Source organism: Rutilus rutilus (assembly GCF_951802725.1).
Source record: "Rutilus rutilus genome assembly, chromosome: 2".
Classification (NCBI taxonomy): Eukaryota; Metazoa; Chordata; class Actinopteri; order Cypriniformes; family Leuciscidae; genus Rutilus; species Rutilus rutilus.
The window spans coordinates 34,901,813-34,924,200 of NC_140210.1; the positions used below are offsets into that span (position 1 = coordinate 34,901,813).

At 35.9% G+C, this 22,388-nt stretch overlaps 2 protein-coding genes across 2 annotated transcripts; one reads left to right on the plus strand and one right to left on the minus strand.

Moving 5' to 3' along the window:
• Positions 1–539: 539 nt before the first annotated feature.
• Positions 540–17,540, minus strand: ssrp1b (structure specific recognition protein 1b). The gene is made up of 18 exons (XM_084403001.1): positions 17,425–17,540; positions 16,917–17,016; positions 16,640–16,825; positions 16,437–16,542; positions 15,098–15,291; positions 13,285–13,385; positions 13,023–13,152; positions 12,788–12,891; positions 12,247–12,375; positions 11,276–11,497; positions 9,567–9,639; positions 8,747–8,879; positions 8,321–8,366; positions 7,917–8,040; positions 7,606–7,773; positions 5,170–5,267; positions 4,825–4,999; positions 540–2,274 (listed from the first exon to the last, which is right to left on the minus strand). The coding sequence occupies exons 2-18, from the start codon at positions 16,968–16,970 to the stop codon at positions 2,209–2,211; spliced, it is 2,109 nt and encodes a 702-aa protein (XP_084259127.1). The 5' UTR covers positions 16,971–17,016; positions 17,425–17,540; the 3' UTR covers positions 540–2,208.
• pold4 (DNA polymerase delta 4, accessory subunit) lies at positions 17,500–20,819 on the plus strand. The gene is made up of 5 exons (XM_084403002.1): positions 17,500–17,667; positions 18,425–18,526; positions 18,683–18,772; positions 20,457–20,568; positions 20,665–20,819. Exons 2-5 carry the CDS (start codon positions 18,427–18,429, stop codon positions 20,687–20,689), a joined length of 327 nt encoding a protein of 108 aa, XP_084259128.1. The 5' UTR covers positions 17,500–17,667; positions 18,425–18,426; the 3' UTR covers positions 20,690–20,819.
• Positions 20,820–22,388: the final 1,569 nt, after the last annotated feature.

The window sequence follows — 22,388 nt, forward strand, 5'->3', positions numbered from 1 at the left end:
CAGGTGCGTAGGGGAAAAATCTACCACAAAAGTCATATGACTCATTCTTAATAATAATAACAAAATATATATATATATGTTTAATAGTTTAAGCAATTTATGCATGCAGTAGGCCTCAGACATCACTTCTAATTCTTTCTAAACAACAGAAAATGCGATACGTGTCATAATGATAGAAACGTTGTGAGTAAATGTAGAAAAAAGTCATTGATTTAATGATTCCCAAGTGAAATTAGCTTGGAAATTTGCTCCCACAAAAAGGTGCAGCCCTTGGTAGTCGCCTAATGGGTTGTCTGACCATTAATCAATTTGTTGTTTTCTTTTTACTCAGTAACATACAATACACTTCCCAGAATGAAATTAAATCCTTTTACTGGCTCTACAGACACATTATCTTACAAACCACAATATTTCCACTTACATATCATAGGATGATGAGCATGAGCACGTGGATGAGAAAATGGTTGTTGTTTTCATGATATGTCATAAATGAATATGATTACTTAAATAATTATTAGAAAAATTTCTTAACAATTCAATATTTTTCAAATGTAGATTATTTAATGCATCAACAAACGTGCACAATTAGTAATGTGTGCGCTAAACAACATTTCAAAATACTGTATAAAATAAATGTTGAGCTCGGAGCAAAATCAAATATGTTTCAAGGTGAATACAAATGTAAAAAAAATATTTTACATTTAAGGTATTTTTTGTCTTTCATTACTGTCATTGAATGCAAATACATATAGAGCAAGCTCAATAGATGTGTCAAAGATGCAGTTTCTATTCTGTTTGGAAAGCAGCGCTGTAAAATATCTCTGTACAAACAGATAAACATAGTGATCAGAACAAGTACAGGACGAGATAAAATGAATACACTCTAATTTAAAGGAATAGTTTACCCTTGTGTTGTTCCAAACATGTATGAAATGCCAATTCCGATTGACGAAAACCTATTTATGAACTGGATCAACCGATTCATTGAAAATAGCTCAAAAGAATGATTTGTTCATAAATAAGACATTACTTCTTCTCTCCTGAATGAGCCAAAGCTAGGGTGAATTCAGTGAACAACATTTTCACTGTTCCTCACACAAAACTATTGTATAGCTCTGCAAGACTTGGAATATAATGTTCTGGTTGTATGGGTGACTTTTATTATGCTTTTATGGCGTCTTTGCATCTTTGAAAGCTCCAGTCTTCATTCAGGAAGACAAAGTCATACAGGTTTAAAATGACATAAGGGTCAGTAAATTACAGCATTTAAATTTTTTGGTGAGCTATTCCACTGAAGTCAACAATACCAAAGGTAAAGATAGCTGCAAGCAGCAATTATCGGAGCCAAGCTCAAAGAAGACGAAAAGACATGCCAACATGGCTGGGAGTGTCAGACAAACAGCAGCAAGGAGCAATTAAAGACATTTTAAGATGATTTTAGGCAAATAGCTGAACATATACAGTCACTAATAATATGATTTAGCATTTTATGACTTACGACCAATAGGTGGCGCAATTACGAAATTTATGTGGTGTGGTCAGAGTGAGGTGACAATGACACATACAAAGTCTGGTAATGGCAGTATACAAAAACGGTTTCGTCTATTGACATGAAATCCGAAAAATTTACATTTTGTCGGCATGGTCTGGAGATGATCCTTTTCGATTTTGGTGAAAATCGGACAAACGGTCTAGGAGAAGTTAGAAAAAGTAGGTTTTAAAATAAAATAAAACCGGCGGACAGGAAGGTTAGCTGACTATGGCAAAATTGTTATCTATGTTTTCGGCATAAATATATTTTGCTACTAGCCCTTACGGTTCAAAAGTTATTAGCATAAACATGAGTGAAACTTTGGACAGTTGGTGGCGCTAGAGGGATTGAGTTAGAGACTCCAAATTTACTATGGTGACTGTTCAGACTGTCCTCTATCAGTGTGCCAAATTTCATAACTTTCCCGCAAGCGGTTCTATGGGCTGAGCCTGCCATAGACTTCCATACGGAAGAAGAAACGGAAGAAGAATAAGAATAAGAACGCCAACGATTTCAAGAGGTGCCTATGCACTTTCAGTGCCTGGCCCCTAAATACACAAGTGTTTTTGAATGCATGTACTATCAGGATTTCATCAGGTCATGCACACTGAAATGATGAAAGAAGTATAAGAAAGGGTTTTTTTCCACTCCCCCTTTATGTCTTTGATTAGTGTCTTTCAGTCTGAGCCGGACTCCTCAGAGCTTGGCGGTGTGCTGACCGCTTCCTCTTCATCGTCAGACCCCTGTATAAAAAGTAGTAGGAACAGAGAATGACAATGAATACAGTGAATACATGTTCCCCCTAATACCCACTGGTATAAGATCAAATCTAAAAAAGGACAATAAAATTATAAATTCAAAAACGTGTCAGGAATTCTGGATGCATAAACCAGGCACAACATAAATCAGAATATGGATGGGACCAAATTTAGAATTGATCATAGCAGAGAAGAGAGCATCAAAGCAGTCATCAAAAACAAATGACAACACGAAAAATCAGTGTCACAGATAAATCAAAACAAAGTGTACAATTGGACACAGAGAGACACATATATGGTTCATATTAAGACTAAAACTAGTTTTAATGATTAAATATTAATCTAAATTTTGAATTTAGAATTAACAATGAATGAATTTAGAATTAAAAAATATTTTATTTATTTATTATATTGGTAACGCTTTACAATAATGTTCCATTTGTTACCATTAGTTAACTATGTTAGTTATGAAGTAATGAAGAACACTTCTAAAGCATTTATTAATCTAAGTTTGTTCATTTTAACATTTACTAATACATTATTAAAATCAAAAGTATTATCTGTTTATATTATTTAAGGTATCTGAGCTTAACAATAAACAGTTGCATTTTTATGAACTAAAATGAACGAAGATGAATAAATACTATACCATAGCTCACTGTTAGTTAATGTTAGCTACTACATTAACCAATGCTAACTATTGCCGCAGGGATCTGTGTTAGGCCCTCTATTATTCTCAGTATATATGATGCCACTTGGAAATATTATAAGGAAACATGGAATTAGTTTCCATTGTTATGCTGATGACACTCAAATATATATTTCATCACGGCCAGATGAAAACGCTAAATTATCCAAATTGACAGAGTGTGTTAAAGATATAAAAGATTGGATGACGCGTAATTTTCTTTTATTAAATCCAGACGAGACAGAGGTACTAATCATCGGTTCAACAAAACGCCCACAAAACCTCTCGCAATACAACTTTAACATCGTAGGATGTCCTGTTACTTTATCCTCTACACAAAGACCTGGGTGTTATATTCGACTGCAACCTGTCTTTCGAAAATCATATTTCATATGTTACAAAAACTGCCTTTTTCCACCTTAGAAACATTGCTAAGCTACGTAATATGCTATCAGTTTCTGATGCAGAAAAGTTAGTTCATGCATTCATGACCTCGAGACTAGATTACTGTAATGCTTTATTAGCTGGTTGTCCTGCATCCTCAATAAACAAGCTACAGTTAGTCCAAAATGCCGCCGCTAGAGTTCTTACTAGATCAAGAAAATATGATCATATAACACCGATTTTATCATCACTGCATTGGTTACCTATAAAGTTCCGTATTAATTACAAGGTATTGCTACTGACTTATAAAGCCCTAAACGGCTTAGCTCCAGTCTATTTAACGGATCTTCTATCGCCCTATAATCCATCGCGCTCTTTAAGATCACTTAATTTAAGGCTTTTGGTCATACCTAGGATATCCAGATCCACCAAAGGAGGGAGAGCATTTTCACATTTAGCTCCAAAACTCTGGAATAGCCTTCCTGATACTGTTCGTTGCTCAGACTCGCTCTCCCAGTTTAAAACTAGATTAAAGTCGCATCTCTTCAGCCAGGCATTCATATAATATTTTTAATCTTACAGTTCAAATTACAATCTGGCCTCTAGTTAATAAACGCCAGAGGAGAACTGGCCCCCGACTGAGCCTGGGTTCTCCCAAGGTTTTTTTCTCTCCATTGGGTCACCTGATGGAGTTTTAGGACACTATTAGGTCACTTGATGGAGTTTTTCGGTTCCTTGCCACTGTTGCCTTTGGCTTGCTCAGTTGGGGATATTCTGGGGATATTTAATTTGATTTTATCAATCAATAAATTCCACTAGAAACAAACCTTGTTGTATTATTTTAATTTAATACTGTGAAGCTGCTTTGATACAATCTGTATTGTGAAAAGCGCTATACAAATATACTTGACTTGACTTGACTTAATGGAACCTCATTGTAAAGTTTTACTATTAAAAGTCATACTGCTCTATTTTTTTATTCTTCTTGAGGTAAATCTTGAAATAATTCATTAGTTTTGTTGCTAAAAATTGGACAGAATTTGCTTTGCTTTATTTTTTATTCAACAGCTCATAGTAACATATGAAACGTGACAGAATTTTTTATTTATTATGGCTTGATACTTTATTTGCTGTTCGTAGGACTTTTTTCAATTTGTAGTTTTTGAGGTCTGTTGAAACACAAAAATTATATATATATATATATATTTTTTTATATATACTGTGTATATATATATATATATTACATAATCCTGACATTTGGGCAATACTTTGTTGTTTGACAACCTTACTTCTCAGGATGTGATGTACATAATATGATATAGTTTTAAAAACGTACATTTCTGAACTATAAAGTTACCCACCTTCTAAACTATGTACTATGTTACGCTGTTGCTGTAACTACGTTGTTGAGTGAAACTGTTTCCATTGCATAGGCAATTTTGTTAAGTGTGTGTTAGTGTTACCTTGCGCTTCCGTCCCTTCCCTCTCTCTGACTCTGATGAGCTCTCTTCACTGGATATGAACTCTCGACTCTTAAAGCTGTCGTTGCCTGTTGCTCGTTCCTTCTCTTTCTCCTTCCCACCACCTGACTTCTTTTTCTTCTTTTCTTCATTCTTCCCTCCTTTCTTTTTCCTCTCCCTTCAGGAATAATAAAATGTGGGAAAAGAGTGAGACATAGCCAATTATTAATGCTGACATCATAGTTTGGAACAATGGTGATTGCGAGTTAGTAAATGACAGAATGTTCATTTTTGGCTGAAGTAGTAAGCCGCAGGTAGTAAGCTAGGCTATCTGAATATTTTGAGTACTTTTTTGAGCTGCTTGAGGATCCTCCACCACTCTCCTTGTACTCTCTCATCGCTCGCTCATAGTTTTTCTTTGCTTCCTCTGCTTTTCCTTCCCACTCCTGGTGGAAAGAACAAGACACAGGTATCAGTTCAAGTTTAACCCTTAAACAGGCAAGAGTAGAAAATGATAAGCAACAAATAATTTCATGTCATTTTTTATATCATCTGGACTTAAGTAAAACATATCCAAAAGAATTTTTGAAATATTTGATATATTTTGGATTTTATGAGTTGTGACTCCCAGGTCACGTTGCCTGTTTAGGGTATAAAAAAGGACCAAATCTATAACTGTAACTGCCATTGCATGTTTAAAACAATTATATCCTATACTTCTCCTGATCTAATGTTGACAAATTATATATCATTCAAAAGCTTACAAACTCAAGATTCAGCCTGTGAAAACTGTTTTGAAATCGGACCCTGCGATACCATAAAAATGGTACTTTAACCCCTTAACTGTCACCCCCTTTTTGAGAATGGACATTAAAATGCACTATTCAAACTTAAATGGTTGTAATTCAAGAATTATTTTGGGTGTAGACCTAAGTTTGGTCTTGTTTTAAAGAAAACACTCTGCAGATTATTGCTGAAGTGAAAGCACTTAAAAAATGAAAGTATGAAAAAGTTATGGAAGTTAAAATTGACAGTAAATCAAATATACTGTACTTAATATTCTTTTATATAAAATATCTATTTTACAAAATATGATTTACTCTAAAATTAATATAAAATCAAAGCCATATATCTAACCATGTTTTGTTCCAAATTTGAAGTTGATATCACAAAACTTGAAGTTCCCATGAGATTCTGTTTAGGCGTAATACCAGAAATAGCCACCGGGTGACATACATTCCATTGAATTTAATTGTATGTATTCTGCCGTAACAAATTAATACATTTCTGTCCAAATATCACTTCTGTCACAAAATATCAAACATTGAGACTCAGACCTTTCTGACAATATTTTGTCAAGATTAGAAAAGGTTTTGATCATAAATTATGAAACATGATTACGCCCAAAAGGGGTGGAGCCAGAGAAAAGAATTTAGACTACCGTTTTTATGGTAACGCAACGTCCAATTTCAAAACGGTTTTCACAGGATGAATTCTGAGTTTGTAAGTTTTTAAATGATACCTAATTTATGATAACTACTAAAATATGTGATGTAATAAAAAAGGTGATAAAAAGATAATATTATATTTTAGAGGATAATATATATATATGTTATGCTTTTTAGAGGATAACATTATTTTATCATTTTTTTATTGACAAATACTAGATTATGTTTTATTATGAACTTTTAGCATGAAAACCAAAGTTTCAATTATTAAAAGTGTGTGCATCGACTTTTTGTGACAAACGCCAGAACTCCTGTAATGATGTAGATTTTTTGAGGCGCACTCTTGTCATAAATCCATCTATTACTGTTCCTACATAATTCGTAACAAAAAACAGAGCTAGAATATCTATTTAGGAGTCTTAGACCTTTCCAACGATATATAGTTTGTCATGATTAGATTAGGATTTAATTGTAATATAGTGAATTAAAAACTCAAAATACACAGATGGTCAAAATTAGAGTTAATCCCTTTTTTATACCCTAAACAGGCAACGTGACTCAGGAGTCACATATATTTCAAAACGTGCTAAATAACAACATGAACAACATATTAATTAATTTTCTTCTTCAGCACTTTAAGACAATGTTCACAATTAATGTTAGCAGTATTATTATTATTTTTGCAGAAGAAAAGTAAGTTTAATATATATTTACTTTCCTCAAAATCTGAATGTCCTGCACCACTGGTAGCCATGTTGGATTTAGGTCAGGCTGACTAATTTATTACAAAAAACTTGAAGCAAATCATGTGACCAGCATACTCAAGACAGACCAGGCTGTGATAAATGATAAAAGGATTTGATGAAAAAATCGTTCTTAGGCCCCAAAAAAGACAATAAAAACTATGTGACTCGTGAGTCACGTAGCCTGTTTTAGGAGTATACCAAGACAGTTAGACAGAGAAAACAATCTGAGGCATTAAAGGTATAGTTCACCCAAAAATTAAAATTAGCCCATCATTTACTTACCCTCAAGTCATCCTAAGTGTATGTGACATTCTTCTTTCAGACGAATACAATCAGAGTTATATATATAAAAAAAAAAGCTGGCTCTTCCAAGCTTTATAATGGCAGTGAATGGCAATTTCTGTTTTGAAGTCCATAAAAGTGCATCTATCCATTTTTTAATATAACTCCGATTGTATTCGTCTGAAAGAAGAAAGTCATATACACTTAGGATGACTTGAGGGCGAGTAAATCATGGGCTAATTTTCATTTTTGGATGAACTATCCTTTTAACATTGTGGAAGGTCCAAGTGAATGTGGTAGAGAGTCACCTCTTTCTTGTCTTTGGTGATTTGTTTCCACATTTCCCCAGCTTTTTTCGAGATCTCTGTGACAGAGATGCCTGGGTTCTCTGATTTAATGCGGTCTCTGCTAGCGTTCAACCAGAGCATGTAGGCACTCATTGGCCGCTTGGGGGCGTTAACATCCTTTGCCTTTTTCTACACACAAGAACACACAAAGTAGCACTGAATCTGTAAGTACTTGTACTGCTTGTACTTACAATAAATGCTAGATAAAGAGTTAATAGAAACCCTAACGGTCACCAACCAATTTTATCGTTCACTCTTCTCTCTTTTCTCACCTCTTTCTTGCGTGGTTTTCTTTCTTTTACAAATTTAGCTTTCTTGGCTGGTTTCTTCTTTCGGTCTTCATCACTGTCCCCGCCATCAGCGCTGCTTTCACTGGCAGAGGCCTTACTGTCGTACCTGACACACACAAATATGACTTTATTAGGTATCAGATTTTTTCATTTTATGAAGAAAGTGTAAGTGTGTATGCCCCCTTAACACTAGGGTGTTACGTGTGGTTTTTAGTATCAAATGTCATTGATACTAAGGTACTTTTACAGGTGCTTTTTACTCATTTGTTTGTTAATATTTCAAGTTATGAGTTTGTTCAAGTATGAGCAATAATAATAGTGATGTTTTCCTCAGCAAGCACCACTAATTAAAGCAGTCGCACTCAGATCAACGCAAAGCCTCTTACTCCTCTGCAATATCATCATCTTCTTCTCCAGGATTAAAAGATTCATCTGGGGGGAGAAAAAAAGAAAATTCGAATGTTAATTTATCTCACACAACACATATTCTGTTCAGCCAAGGCAGTTGTAATTTATGACACCCAAATACAGTTGCAACTAGGTGTGGCTAATAAATATAAACACATTCTTATCTCAATGCGATTCATTTTATTTCATGAGAACATTCGCAATATAGTTATTTGTCCTGGAAATAAGGTTGTTTTGATACCAACATTTTAGATACTACTGACATTTCACAATTTTCTACACCACTTTTGATATCACAGCAAAAACCTATTCTAGCCTAACTAGCATAAGTCATCAAGCTTATAGAAAACAAGTAAACAGTCATAATAAAATAAGAACGATTGGCTCAGAGAGCTGCCACTCACCACTCTCGCCCTCTGAGTCGTCACTGTCATTGGCCTCCTCACGGATCTTGCCCTCTTCTTTCATGCGCTCCAGGTACGCATCATGCTGGTCGTCGTCCGAGTCGCTGTACATGTTGTCATTACCTTTCATACCCTGATAGAATACAAATCAAAATGATATCAATGCAATATCAACATCATGTCATTGCAAAGTTAGTATTTGTAACAAAGCGGACACAGGAAACCCTCTCCAAGCATAGATTTCAAACCCATTCATGTTCCCATCCTCACCGGCCTCTCTCTCTCACACACACATACAGTACTTTCATATAAGCAATCAGTGTTAACTCATTCAAAAGCACGCCCTTGAGCAACGCTGTGTTCATAGCACACAGAATTGTTTAGAACACATGTTTTTTTGTAAAGCGACCACAACATTAAATACAGATTTCAGAAGAAATACTGTTGCAGTCTTATAATGACATCTGAGTGATCTTAACACAGCGTTCACCTGGTCAAATCATAAACCAGTGAGCCTTGCCACCTTTTGGTGGATGAGACATCTGCTTTAAGCCTTCAAAGATAAGAGAGAATGCTTTCGACACTCGGGTTGTGATTGTGACACGCAAACAAACACCATGCAAGCAAGTTATTGGAGCACCGACACCAAACCGCAGGACAATACCAACCTTTTTCTACATGAACACAATACAGACATACAGCACAAACACAAAGAGTAGAATGAGTGTCCGTCCACTGTGTGAGGGGTCTATATGGACATGTCTATGCAGATAAAAATTATGTGGTGCTTGATAGGACAGAAAAAGGACTGTAGGTGTACCTCTTTAAAGCCTCTGTTCTTGATGCTTAACTTCTTAGCATTGACGAAGTCAAAGAGTTTCCCATATTCTTCCCTGAAGAAGAAGGTAGAGATAGATTGAACATATAAAAACAAAGAGAGGATGAAGGCTCTTTTAGTGAGTTAAGGTCAGTTCACACCAAGAACGATAACTACAACAATAACTATATTAGCGTCCACAACAATGGACGATTTTTTTTCTAAGAGCACTGTTGTTATGTCGTCTGCTGCTTTATAGGTGGAGTAAGCAATTTCTGAGAAACAAAAAATTGTGTTTGTACATAGTCCTGGTTGTGTGAATAGGAGAAAGAAGTGGATCGGACCGATCAGACTGAGCACCACAATACTCTTGTAGCCAATCAGCAGTAGGGAGTGTATATGCTCGTGATGGGGGAGGAGAGAGAGTGAGCAAGCGGGACATTTGTAGAAAGACTGTAGAGAAAGAGAAGGCTGATATATTACCAAAGACAAAAAAGGCAGAGGAATATAATTGAAGAAAGGTTACAATTAGTCAGTTAATGTTGGAAAAGCTTTCCAGCGCTGGAGTTACGTTAGAGAGCCTGAAAACGAAAAGGTCACATTTTTCCTGCTCGATACGTGAGCAACATTGGTTTTGATATTTTTCCAAGATATGCTGTTTTTGTAATATTAGCTATAGTAATGGGACAATCTGATGCGCCAGCTGTTAGTCATTGCATGTGTTGCATAGCGTGTTTGTTATTTTGGGGGTGGAGAAATGAGGGTAGGAGTGTGTTTGTTTGGGTGTCAATTTCAAAGTTTCTCAGAAATTGCTTACTACGCTTTTAAATGCTCAAGCTCTTTAAAGTTGGGTGGATTCTGATTGGATGTCGATGTTTTTATCATTCATCAGCTGGAAATAATCATTCCTCTGTGTCATTATCATTGTAGCCGTGGTGTGGACTTACCTATTCATATAAGTTCCTATTCACAGTTAGTTATTGTCATTGGTGTAAATGGGCTGGTGCAGTATTTGTCAAATAGGGAAAGCTTGTTTAGTGAGATATGTTTTTCTATTTTAGCTCAATGTGATGTGTTTTAGATTTGAGGCGCAGTATGTTTGTTGTGTGTAGCGTTTTTACAAAAAGAACGTACCAGAATGGTTGAAGAATGATAGTTCACTCAAAGAATGACATTTCTGCCATCATTTACTCACTCTCATGTCAGTCCAAACCTGTATGACTTTCTTCTGTGGAACATGGAAGAAGATCGTTTGAAAATCTGAAAGTGTTTTGGACTTTCATTGCATGGACAAAAACAGAAAGTCAAACAGGTTTTGAACGACATGAGGATGAACTGTTTTCAAGATACTGTGCCACATTAATATGATGTGTTGGTGTATTGATTCAGTCATAATATGAGCCCAACTGAAAATACTGTAATGTGACTAAAGTAGCTTTGTTCTTTCCCCTTAACATCTAATGTAGAAGGGGTCAGGTCACTAAAAGAGAGAGGCTCTTTTACTCCAGTATAAGACAAAGCAGAAAGAATCACCACAAAGAGGCAGCATAGACTTTCTATGGCAGATGGGGGTTAAGTGCTCAAGGACATAATGGCAGTAAGTGCCTTAAAGAGGATATTGGACACTGGTCTTTTCATTACTGGTATGGTCTAGTTCCCACAAAGCTATGTTCCCGACAAGTGGACAAGAACAACATTAGGGTTATGGGTACCTCTCGATGCTGCTGAAGGTGTACTGATTGCCCTGCTTGGTCTCAATCTCAAAATCGAAGGAGCGAGTGGTGGTGGTTCCACGGGCGAAGTTCACGCAGGCGATCTCTTCAAAGCGCAGGTGCACCGGGGGCTTGTGCACATAGATAAAACCTCTTTCCAAAGGATACAACAGCCCTGAAGTGGCCTTATATGAACATGTTATACACTGAGCTCCTGAGTGACTACAGAGAAGAGAGGGAGACAAAATTTGTATTGGTAATATGTTGAACTACATAGAGTAATGTTCAAAACTTTGGGGTCAGTAAGATTTTTTTTTAAAAGAAATTCATTCTTTTTTGCAGCAAATATGATTTTAATTGACCAAAAGTGACGGTACAGACATTTATAATGTTACAAAAGATTTCTATTTAAATAGTTTAAAAAAAAAACTTTTTATTCATCAGCATGTTAAAAAGATTTCTGAAGGATCATGTGACACTGAACATTGGCGTAATGGCTGCTAAAAATTTTGCTTTGCATCACAGGAATAAATTCAAATATATTAAAATAGAAATCAGATATTTTTTTTAATTGAAAAAATATTTCACAATATTGCCGTTTTTTACAGTATTTTGATAAATTACTGTAAAAAATAAGAAATAAATCAGAAAGATTTGGTTCAATGGCAATGTTTCAGGCATTAAGGAACGGCCTTTAGTGTATATTTTATTATATTTATGCATTTTCTATACTCTTTAATGTTTAAAGATATAATTTCAACAATGTGTAAAAGAAGCTATATATTGTTTTGTTAGATAAAACGGTCAACGTAAATTATGATAATTCATACATTTATTTATAAAATAATGTTCATTTTATTAATATTATAATAAAATTACATGTTTTTAAAATATAATATATTTTTATTTTACAGTCATTTACTGTAGTAAATTTTGGTATATTATTTATATGTATGGTATATGTGTTTTACCCTTGGAAATTTCCCGGCACTGTGATCTTCCTGTTGACCAGGGCCTTCATGACTCTGCTTACCATCTCATAGAGAGAGCCAGACATGTTTTTATTAAGTTTCCCTTCAAAACGTCTCTCCACCTCTTCCCTGCACAACATAAGAGAGAGAAATAATACTGCTGGATGGCAACACATAGTGCATGAATCAGCAAATAACAGCAGAATTCAATTCAATTCTTCAAGTGAACAATTCCTTTTACTCCATGTTGCTCCAAGGTTTAAGTCCCTGTGATAAGTGTACTGTAATTTGCCTAGGATAAAGCATCTGCTAAATGAAATAGTGTCATCGACCTTGTTGAAGTGAAACAGCTGCTCAGGAAGAGTTCTTTTTTTTTACATAACACTTCACAGAATATGGCTAAACATAACTGCGCACACAAAATTAATTTCTCTTTGGTTCCTTTTAGTCTTGGCAGAAAATGTAAACAGTTTATTTCTGACACCCATCACATCCTTCACCGCGGTCTTACTCATTCTCTGTCTCTCTCGCTCTCACTCACTCGTTCATGTTGAGAGTGAGGCTGATGTCCTCTTCCTTGGAGAACAGAAGAATGAGAAAATGGTAGCGGGTTTGACCCTGTTTAATGGGCGGGTCCAGACTGATCTGAAAGAGAAGGGAGGTTGCAGGTCTTATATCAGACAATCAGACACACAGCAAAACTAGATTAAAGCCATCTAATACTAGCCCTAAAGATGGATCAGAGACTGTTTTACAGACCGTGATGCCCCACTTACCACAAAGAACATCTGCCGCTGGTCTTTATGAGGCAACAGGAAAAGGCGGAGCACTGTGGTGTACGGGATCTTGTAGTCGAACGTCTTACCATGCAGATGGAGGAATGTCGGATAAATACGGATATCGTACCTAGAGAAAGAGAGAGAAATACAATCATGTTCTGTCACCTCACCTCACTTCACTTCACTTTTTTTTTATTTTTTTTTTAAGGAAAACCTGAAAAATTGTGAGGTAAATTTCTTGGCGTGTAGGTGTATGTACCTGCCCCTAGGTGTGAGGCACTGCAACTCTCTGAAGATACACACAGCATCTCCTGTGGCCTGGATGACATCTGCTTTGGACAGAACGTTCTGAGCAAATGCCTAAAACAGCAGAGAAGAGTGCTGTGACATCAATTTGCATTTCAGTTTAAGTTGGCTTTAAGGATGTAAATGTTGTACTTTAGGGTAGGGGTTTTTAAACTGGGATTTTTTAAACCCAGGGGGCCGCAAAGGAATGAAGAGAGAGAAAAACCCATGTAAAAATATAAAAATAAATGCATATAATAAATAAAATGATTCAAATAAATACTTAAATACATTCTAAATTATAAATAATACATCTAACAATACATTATTTATAAAGTATAATTATTCATCTAACAATAGTATGAACTTTCTCTATTTTGTAATCATTATGATCACAACTTGTAGTATTTGCTTAAAGGGATAGTTCACTTTGAAATTAATTTTTGATATGTTTTAGCTTACCTCAAGGGCATCCAAGATGTAGGTGTCTTTGTTTCCGCAGTAGTTTCAATTTTGATATTTTTAGGTCAAACCGTTCTTGTCTGTCAGTCATATAATGCATGTCGATAGTCACTGGCTCAAAACACAAGCACAGAGTCCAAATTAAAACAATTCCCCATCGTCCAAATGAAACAATTCCCCATCATAAGTACACATTGATGGCCTAAGACACGAAACGATGATCTGACGGCGCGGGCGGGTATAGATATATACATAGATGTCGCCTTGGCTACTGCAGTTCATTGGAACGAAACCGTAGCCAAGGCGACATCTATGTATATATCTATACCCGCCCGCGCCGTCAGATCATTTGGACGTGTGCTGTTTTCAAGAGATAACAACGATATAAATACTGTTCGTTTTCTCACACAAACCGCTCGTTTCGTGTCTTAGGCCATCAATGTGTACTTATGATGGGGAATTGTTTCATTTGGACGATGGGGAATTGTTTTAATTTGGACTCTGTGCTTGTGTTTTGAGCCAGTGACCATAGACCTGCATTATATGACTGACAGACAAGAACGGTTTGACCTAAAAATATCAAAATTGAAACTACTGCGGAAACAAAGACACCTACATCTTGGATGCCCTTGAGGTAAGCTAAAACATATCAAAAATTAATTTCAAAGTGAACTATCCCTTTAAATTAGATCATTGTTTCTGCCTAAATTATTACATAATATTAGCTAACTGGTTGATTTACATTATCTTGTATATTTTAGACATTACTTTGACACAGTCATGTCTGAAAACAGATCACTCTAAACTGTAATGTACAAACATGCATTTTTCTGTAAAGCTGCTTTGAAACGATATGCATTGTGAAAAGCGCTAAACAAATAAATGTGAACTGAATAGTACTATAGTGAGTAGATTTTTTTTTTAAAGCATTTTAAACATAAAAGAAAACTAAATTTTTTCCAAATAATATTTTACACATATTTATAGTATTCATTTTTTACAGTATAAATTGGGGGTTTCTACACAAAAATGTATAGCTGTCTTTAAGGATTGGGGTACCTTGCATGAGGATGATCATATTTGGGGGTCCGTCATGGCATCTAAAAGATTGAAACCCTTTGTTTAGGGGGCATGTTATGATTGTTGCTTGGTAAACTACGCCATCTGCTGGTCAGTGTTAGGTAGGGGTGGACACCCACACCCACACACACACACACACACACACACACACACACACCCACACACACACACACACACACACACACACACACACACCCACCCACCCACACACACACACACACACACACACCCACACACACACTTACCTCCACAGGGTCTGAACCCTCATCTCCTGTGCTGGGGGGGACGTAGAATCGCACCTCCATGAGGGATACCTCTGTGTCATCATTCTGATGAAACTCCACCGTGACCTCATTCTTTCCCGTTGCACACTGGGATACACTGGAGAGTGGAATCTCAAATGCAGGACTGTCATTCACCTCAAATGAAAGCAACGGCCCTGAAAAGCCACAGAGGGGCAAAGAGTTTAATACCTTGAAATGCCAATAAAAAGACATTTTCAAGCTGAGCCTGAGTGTATTAAAAATGCAATGCTGGAACATGCAATTGGTTTAGATTTTAACAGTTTTTTCATTATTTATAGCAGACGACTGATATCGATTTTTTTGGGATATATGATATCACAGAATTTTATTTAAAGATTGCAAATAACACATGTAAAAAAACTGCTGTAATGAGATTTATATTTATTTTAAATAATATTTACTACATAAAAAACAAATAATTTGGAAATTAATTCATCATTATGAAAAAATAATAACCTGTAAAATAAAAAGATGTATACTTAGCTAGTGCATGATTCTGTAATCCTATTATATATATATTTTTTTTACAAATAAAGAAGTAAGTAAACACTGTAACCAACAGTGCACTCAGTCATCTGGTAAGTCTGTGTGCACTGGGAATCATATTTTCTCAAATAAAGACCAGGTAGCACTAATGACAATGTACACAGTGAATATGACAGCGGCTAAATGAATATTGCACAGCATATTTTGAAATCAAGGATTTAAAGTTGGTGTATGAGAAAGTATAGAATTTGCTTATCATAGTATTTCGCTAATAATACATTAATAACACTGTAATACTTTTTATGTACCATTTACTTTCTTTGTTTAACAGTTCTAATAATCTATTAAACAAACAAAGTAAACTAATGAAAGTCCTGCTTCCAGCAATTAGTCATAAAGAAAACCTTATCGGCCGATGCTGATGATTAAACAATGCCAAATATCTGCCTATATGATATATACTACTAATCTATCTTTCTATTATAGACCATAGAAACTTCATTCTTCAAAATAAATGTCCTTTATTGGCATCTATGGCTCCATGAAGAACATTTAACATCCATGGAACTTTTTCATTGCACAAAAGGTTCTTTATAGTTAAGAAAAACGTGGTTCTTTTAAGAACTGGTCACTGAAAGGTTCTTTTGGGAACCAACTTTTTTTTTTTTTTTAAGGCATTGCTGCAAAATCCCCTATTTGGAACCTTTATTTTTAAGAGTGTTGAATTAAGGTCACTATACAAGATGCTACTGTACATATCTCAGAAATAGTGTTGCATCGGGAGTGCACTGACCATTAAATTTAGCAGTGCCCCAATTCCAGCCCTTCACACACATATCTTTCTCCATCAGCTCCACTTTGTAGTTGGCTTTGAAGTACTCTGAGATCTTGTCAAGGTCCTGTACATAAAAAGATGGATAAAAGTGTAAGGCGTGGAATGAAAGGGTGGAGGGTGGGAGGTATTTTGATTGATTGAATTGTGTATCTCTGACTCACAGTGTCTTTGAAGCCATCATATTTGTAGATGTGACCAGTGGTGGTGCACAGTTTGATGCCGTGACCCAGACAGACTCTCCTCCACTGGGCCTGAGTGAGCTCGGAGACCCCAATGCTGTCCACCTTCCCAGTCTTACTGTTTTTAAACACCACCGTCTGCTTACTGAAGCGCAGACGGCCATCATTCTACAGAGGGAGGTAAGTCAGTCGCTTTTGTTCAGAGTTTTCTAGAATAACATCTCAGATTAGACACCAAACAGCTGGAGCCTCTACTCACCCAGGTGCCCTTGACCTCCTGATAAATTTCATTGAATTCCAGAGTGTCACTCATGTCAGCCACTCCAGCTTAGACAGAGTGGACCTGTGACGTTCAAAAGCTGCGACAGCAGGGGTAAAATCATAAATACACACATCATACCGTATTCATATAGCTTCTTTGTTTTTCACCGCCTGTGGCATTATGCATTCGGCAATGAAGGAAAGCTCCCAAATGACAACTTTTTCTTGCAGGTTGATTTGGATGTAAACAGTTAGCTTTGAGCTGTAAAATACAACTTTGAGAAATTAAATATTTTGCAGTGTAATTACACACTGTAAATTTTTTTCTAACTATAAACAAATAAATATAGCTAGCAAAGCAACCATATTCGACCATACAATAGCGGCTAGTGTTTTGTTACGAACGACTTATTTTACATTTACAGTAAATTTCAAGCAGTAATAGTTTATTTCAAACAATTTTATTGCACAGAAAATGAAACGTGAGATATTTGAATCAGTATTACTGTTATTCGGCGAGAGGATCAAGGCCGACTCGAGTCCTGTGTGCGTAGATGTGCGGAGCGCAGAGCTAGGCGTTCGTCACCATGACGCCATCACGCTCTGTGCGTGGCCCCGCCCTTCCTATTGAATGTCAGTCTGTTTTGTAAACGACCGAACCACAAAGCGAAAGTTAAAAGGATTTGACGGAGAAAGCTGTCAACATTCGCAAATATTTTATTATCTGACAACGTTCTAGCAGCATTCAGGTATGCCATAAATTTCAAATAAAAGGGGATGCACATGCACTTTTGCAGAGGCTTTATACTCGAGATGGAAGCGTTGTTCGATCGATCGAAATGAACATCGCCTTTAATGCAATTTATTTTAAATCGAAAATTGGAATGCTACACAAAAAATTGATTGTTTATACTTTGTTATAATACATATACATTGCTTTCTTGGTCGAATGGGCTAGAGCATCTGACCAAAGATCTGCGCGGTGCTGCGATATTGTGTTAATGTAAAAAACCACATGTTCACAAAACAACATTATGCCTTTAACACATAGACTACTTATCGAATAAGCTGGTTGAAATAAATGTAATATCATGTCAATCATCTTGCTCAATAAGCACTGCGCTCCCAAAAATGAAGAATCATTGACTCACCACCTCCTGTTGGAAACACTTCATTACATTATTAAATCAAAGATGATCTACCATGAACGTGAAATGAAAAGTTGGGTACACTTTATTTTAATGCGTCACTGTTGCAGTGTAATATTAAGTAACTACATAGGGTAGGATTAGGGTTTGGTTTAGGGTGAGTTGCATGTAATTTATAATTATTACTAATAAACACGTGTAACATGTAACAAGGACACTTTAAAATAAAGTGTTACCAACAGTTGTTTTTTCATTAACTAACGTTAACAAAAATCAATACACACTGTAACAAACGTTTCTCAACGTTTAATAGTGACACCTTACTGTGTAAAATGTTACCAACTATCTTTCATTTTAGATATGACACCTAAGCGTGGCCTCATCACCGACACCTATAAGGTTGTAAAGAAGGCAAAGAGAGGGGGCAAGAGAAACAAGTCTCCTTCCCCACCAAAAGCAGGTAGGAGGACAGTTTGTTTATCTGTGTGTATGTGCACATTTAAATTAAAGCAGAGATCTGCAATGTCAATGTATTCCTAAATATGCAAATTATTTAAAGGAGCATGTAAATGCACCAGTAGTCTAACAGCATTTATAACATGTTATTACTGATCAGAGCCCGAGCCCCCACAACCGAGTGAAAGAGAAAAAGATCTACAAGAACTGAAGAAGTTTGATCTGGACTGGAGTTTCGGTCCATGCACAGGTACATCATCATTTTAATTAACCAATATCTTTGTGCCAGTTACATTAGTATGCTGTTTATGTCTGTATTTTTCATGTAGCTTCTGAAGCACAGTAATATAGAACCCTGAAAACTGTCGGCTTTATCACTTTAAGGTCTTGAATTCTTTTTGTTGCAAGCTTTGTCTGTATCTTGTTGTTCACATTTTAAAGTGTGTTTACTTAAAAAATAAAACTAGGTAATACTAGTCCTGAACCTATTCCCCTAAACCTAATATAAACCCATGTAGTTACCTTATAGGCAGAGGCGGCCTTTGCAATTCGGAGGCCTGTTTCAAAGAAACAGTTGGAGGCCCCCCGTCATTCAAACGATTTGTTAAAAATGCGTAACGAAATTCAACATAACGAAAACATCACTGTGTTGCTCGGAGACAAGCAATGGCTCTGTGGATTTGTTTGGAACTATTCTTGTTGGCAAAATAGTGAAAAGACAGACAATGGTCTAAGACTAAAATGAAAGTCAACTAACATTAACTTTGTATGAAATCAAGACTATCACATTTGCAATCGTGCTGATATTCAGGGAAATTTTTTTTAAATATTAAAAACAAGAGCTCATACAAGGACATTTTTGACCTATATATTATTTTGGTGGCATTTTTGCCCTATTGCCCCCATTCCTTTCCGTGATGGCCTGGATGGGGCTATTTTTTGAGTGCAAGCGGGCAGAGGCCACTTCTTTTGTGGGCCCGTTTCAAGTGAACATAGCAAACGCTACTGCTTATAGGGCAAGTTGACCTCCTGCCTTCATTTTTTCTCCTGCCCATAGATGGCACAAAATCTCACCTCAGCTATTTTGATAAATGGGTATACTATTTTTAATATAATCTAGTATACACTTAATATAAACATTTGTGAGATTTAGTGAGGTTAATGAATACATTTTTTTGTTTCTGGAAAACAGTGATTTATGACATTATATTATGTTGAATAAAAAATGTGTGTGTGTATTTGTGGACACATCAATGTTTTTGGATTTGTGGAGTAAAATATGTAATTTTTATTTTAAAGTAAAAAAGATCAAATGAGACCCTTGGGGTAAGATGAACCCCTCAGAATTGGCACAGAAGGCCCAGAGTGGCATGTTGTTACTAGTGTTATTATTTTTTAAATGTAATACTTATTGTTATTAATGGGGTCATTTAATATTTCCATGAATTAGACATTTCAGACATCTTCGCCTTCATTTAAACCTATAGGTTAATTGATTGAAATCATTCAATTTGATTTCACAAGTGTTTCCATTATGACATACCTTCAATTGAAATATGGGCATTTAAATATGTAAATATTCATATGCCTGTATATAAGTCATAAGATAATTTTACCTTTTAGATGAATCTCTTTTACTGGGATTCTGCTTTTCCTGTCATCTGTTATTCGATAATTTGAATTATAAACTAAATTGTCAAAATAAAATGTTAAATAGAATAGTTGATTTAGTATTTTACATTAATGACACTTTAAAAATATATATATATATAAATATAAAATGTTTATATTTATTTCCTTTAATAACACATTGGCTGATGCATCATCTTAGTACTCTCTTGGGTAAATAGACTGTAAGTACATTGAAAATGCATGCATGTACTGTAAAATAAAGTTTGTGTGACCCTATGTGTGTGTGTGTGTGTGTGTGTTAGGGATCAGTCGACTGCAGAGATGGGAGAGGGCAGCACTGCATGGGCTGAATCCCCCTCATGAGATTAAAGACATTGTTCTGAAAGAGCACACTGACCCAGAGTACACACAGAGGTATTACTCACACATTCTCTCTTCCTTTTACACATGCAGAAACCACACAAACCAAAGCCTTTATCGCTAACACTCACTTTCCCCCCTCTATTTCAGTCTCTGGCGTGACTATCCCCTCTGAAAAACTGATCGAGAAACGACAGAAAGGGGTGAAAAGAAGAAAAAACTTTTATAGTGTTTGATATGTTCTACTATGTTTGTTTTGCTGTTTATCACACTACATTTTATTAAACCTTTTTCTATGCAAAAGCTATCATTGTTGAGTCTCAGGCATTTATAAAACAATCATGATTTACAGTGCACCTGCTACATATGCATACACTTATCAGGTCCTCACATTTTTCAATTTAATCCATCTTATTAGTATATTATTAGTAGAGACTCACAAATTATTTATCATCTGACAACATTGCAAATGTCTGGAGTAGTTTAGCATTCAGGTATGCAATGGTGTTCAAAGATATGGAAGGGTATGCATATACTGTACAATTTTAAAGAAGCTTATACTAGAGTTGGAAGCATCATTTATCGATCGTTTAAATGGCTTTCACTGGGGAGTTTAATGCAATTTATTTTCAATTGAAAATATGTAAGCTACACAAATGCATTGTTTATACTTTATTCTAATTGTAATAATTTAGTCCACTGGAGGCAAGTTGAAGTGAGAACCCAAATGCAATTTAACAACAAAACATGATGAAACTAAGAACAAGAACATCGACAGGAAACATTCAATACTCGACCAAAACACAGGGCAAACATGAGGGCTTAAATACACAGACTAATTTCAAGACAAGGAACACCTGTGAACAATGATCAGAGGATTAACCAATGACAAGACACATGGCTGGATCACATGACAAACGGAATCACATGACAAGTCACAGAAACATGACAATGACAAGAACCAGAAACAAAACCCAAATGGGACACTAATACATACATTCACTTGTTTGTGTAATGCTCGGAGAGCATCTTTTGTGGCTAAATACCTTCCTGTGTTGTGAGCTGCAATATTTCCTAATTACCATAACCTTTTTTTTTTTTTTTAAGTCCACATTGATTTAACCTCAGTGGTATGGGGGGATGAACGTAGAACGAACGTGATAGCGCAGCCAGAGAGCAGAGCAAAACGTTCGTTCTACGTCACGACGCTTCCTACGCTACGTCCTACGCCAGCATCCATCTCCGTAAACGCGCGTCGACCGCTACCGGAAGCCAGTTTTTTTCATTTATAAAGTTTTAAATATGTATATTTTTACGACAAAACCGCACGGACTACCCTCAGAAGGCCTTCGTTTATCCCCCTGGAGCCGGATGGATTACTTTTGTGAAGGATGCATGCACATTTTGGGACTTGGAGGAGGTGGACCCCATTGCTTCACACTATAACCACTGAAAGATCTAAGACATTTTCTAAAATAACTGAAAATGTGTTCGTCTGAAAAAAGATTGACATATGCATCTCGAACGGCTTGAGGGTGAGTAAATCATGGGTTAAATATCATTTTTGGCCGAACTATCCCTTTAAGTCCACATTGATTTAACCTCAGTGGTACACATTTTAGTGAGCACTCAATAGTTTGCACAGAAATAATTGGGATTGATAACTTTAAGCATTTCTAGCAGTTAAAAGGGGTTTTACAGTGAGGCATATGTATATGTAAGATATATCCTTACAGGAATTACAGCAGCTCCTCTAGAGAATGGTATTAATTAGGGGCAGATAATTTTGGCAACAATTGAAATAGGTCAGATCCCTTTCTTCCCCATCAGCCTTCTTGTTTGACTGGAATACCCTTATAATAGCTTCAAGTAAG

What these genes read in the sequence shown, in the direction of transcription:
- ssrp1b (XM_084403001.1), bottom strand. Translation starts at nt 16,970, where the DNA reads ATGAGTGACACTCTGGAATTCAATGAAATTTATCAGGAGGTCAAGGGC. An exon ending in GGGCACTGCTAAATTTAATG is followed by an intron (nt 15,292 to 16,436) that starts GTCAGTGCACTC and finishes GTGGCTTTTCAG; the next exon opens with GGCCGTTGCTTTCATTTGAG. An exon ending in CGACTCAGAGGGCGAGAGTG is followed by an intron (nt 8,367 to 8,746) that starts GTGAGTGGCAGC and finishes TTCTCCCCCCAG; the next exon opens with ATGAATCTTTTAATCCTGGA.
- pold4 (XM_084403002.1), top strand. Translation starts at nt 18,427, where the DNA reads ATGACACCTAAGCGTGGCCTCATCACCGACACCTATAAGGTTGTAAAG. An exon ending in TCCTTCCCCACCAAAAGCAG is followed by an intron (nt 18,527 to 18,682) that starts GTAGGAGGACAG and finishes ATTACTGATCAG; the next exon opens with AGCCCGAGCCCCCACAACCG. An exon ending in GAGTTTCGGTCCATGCACAG is followed by an intron (nt 18,773 to 20,456) that starts GTACATCATCAT and finishes TGTGTGTGTTAG; the next exon opens with GGATCAGTCGACTGCAGAGA.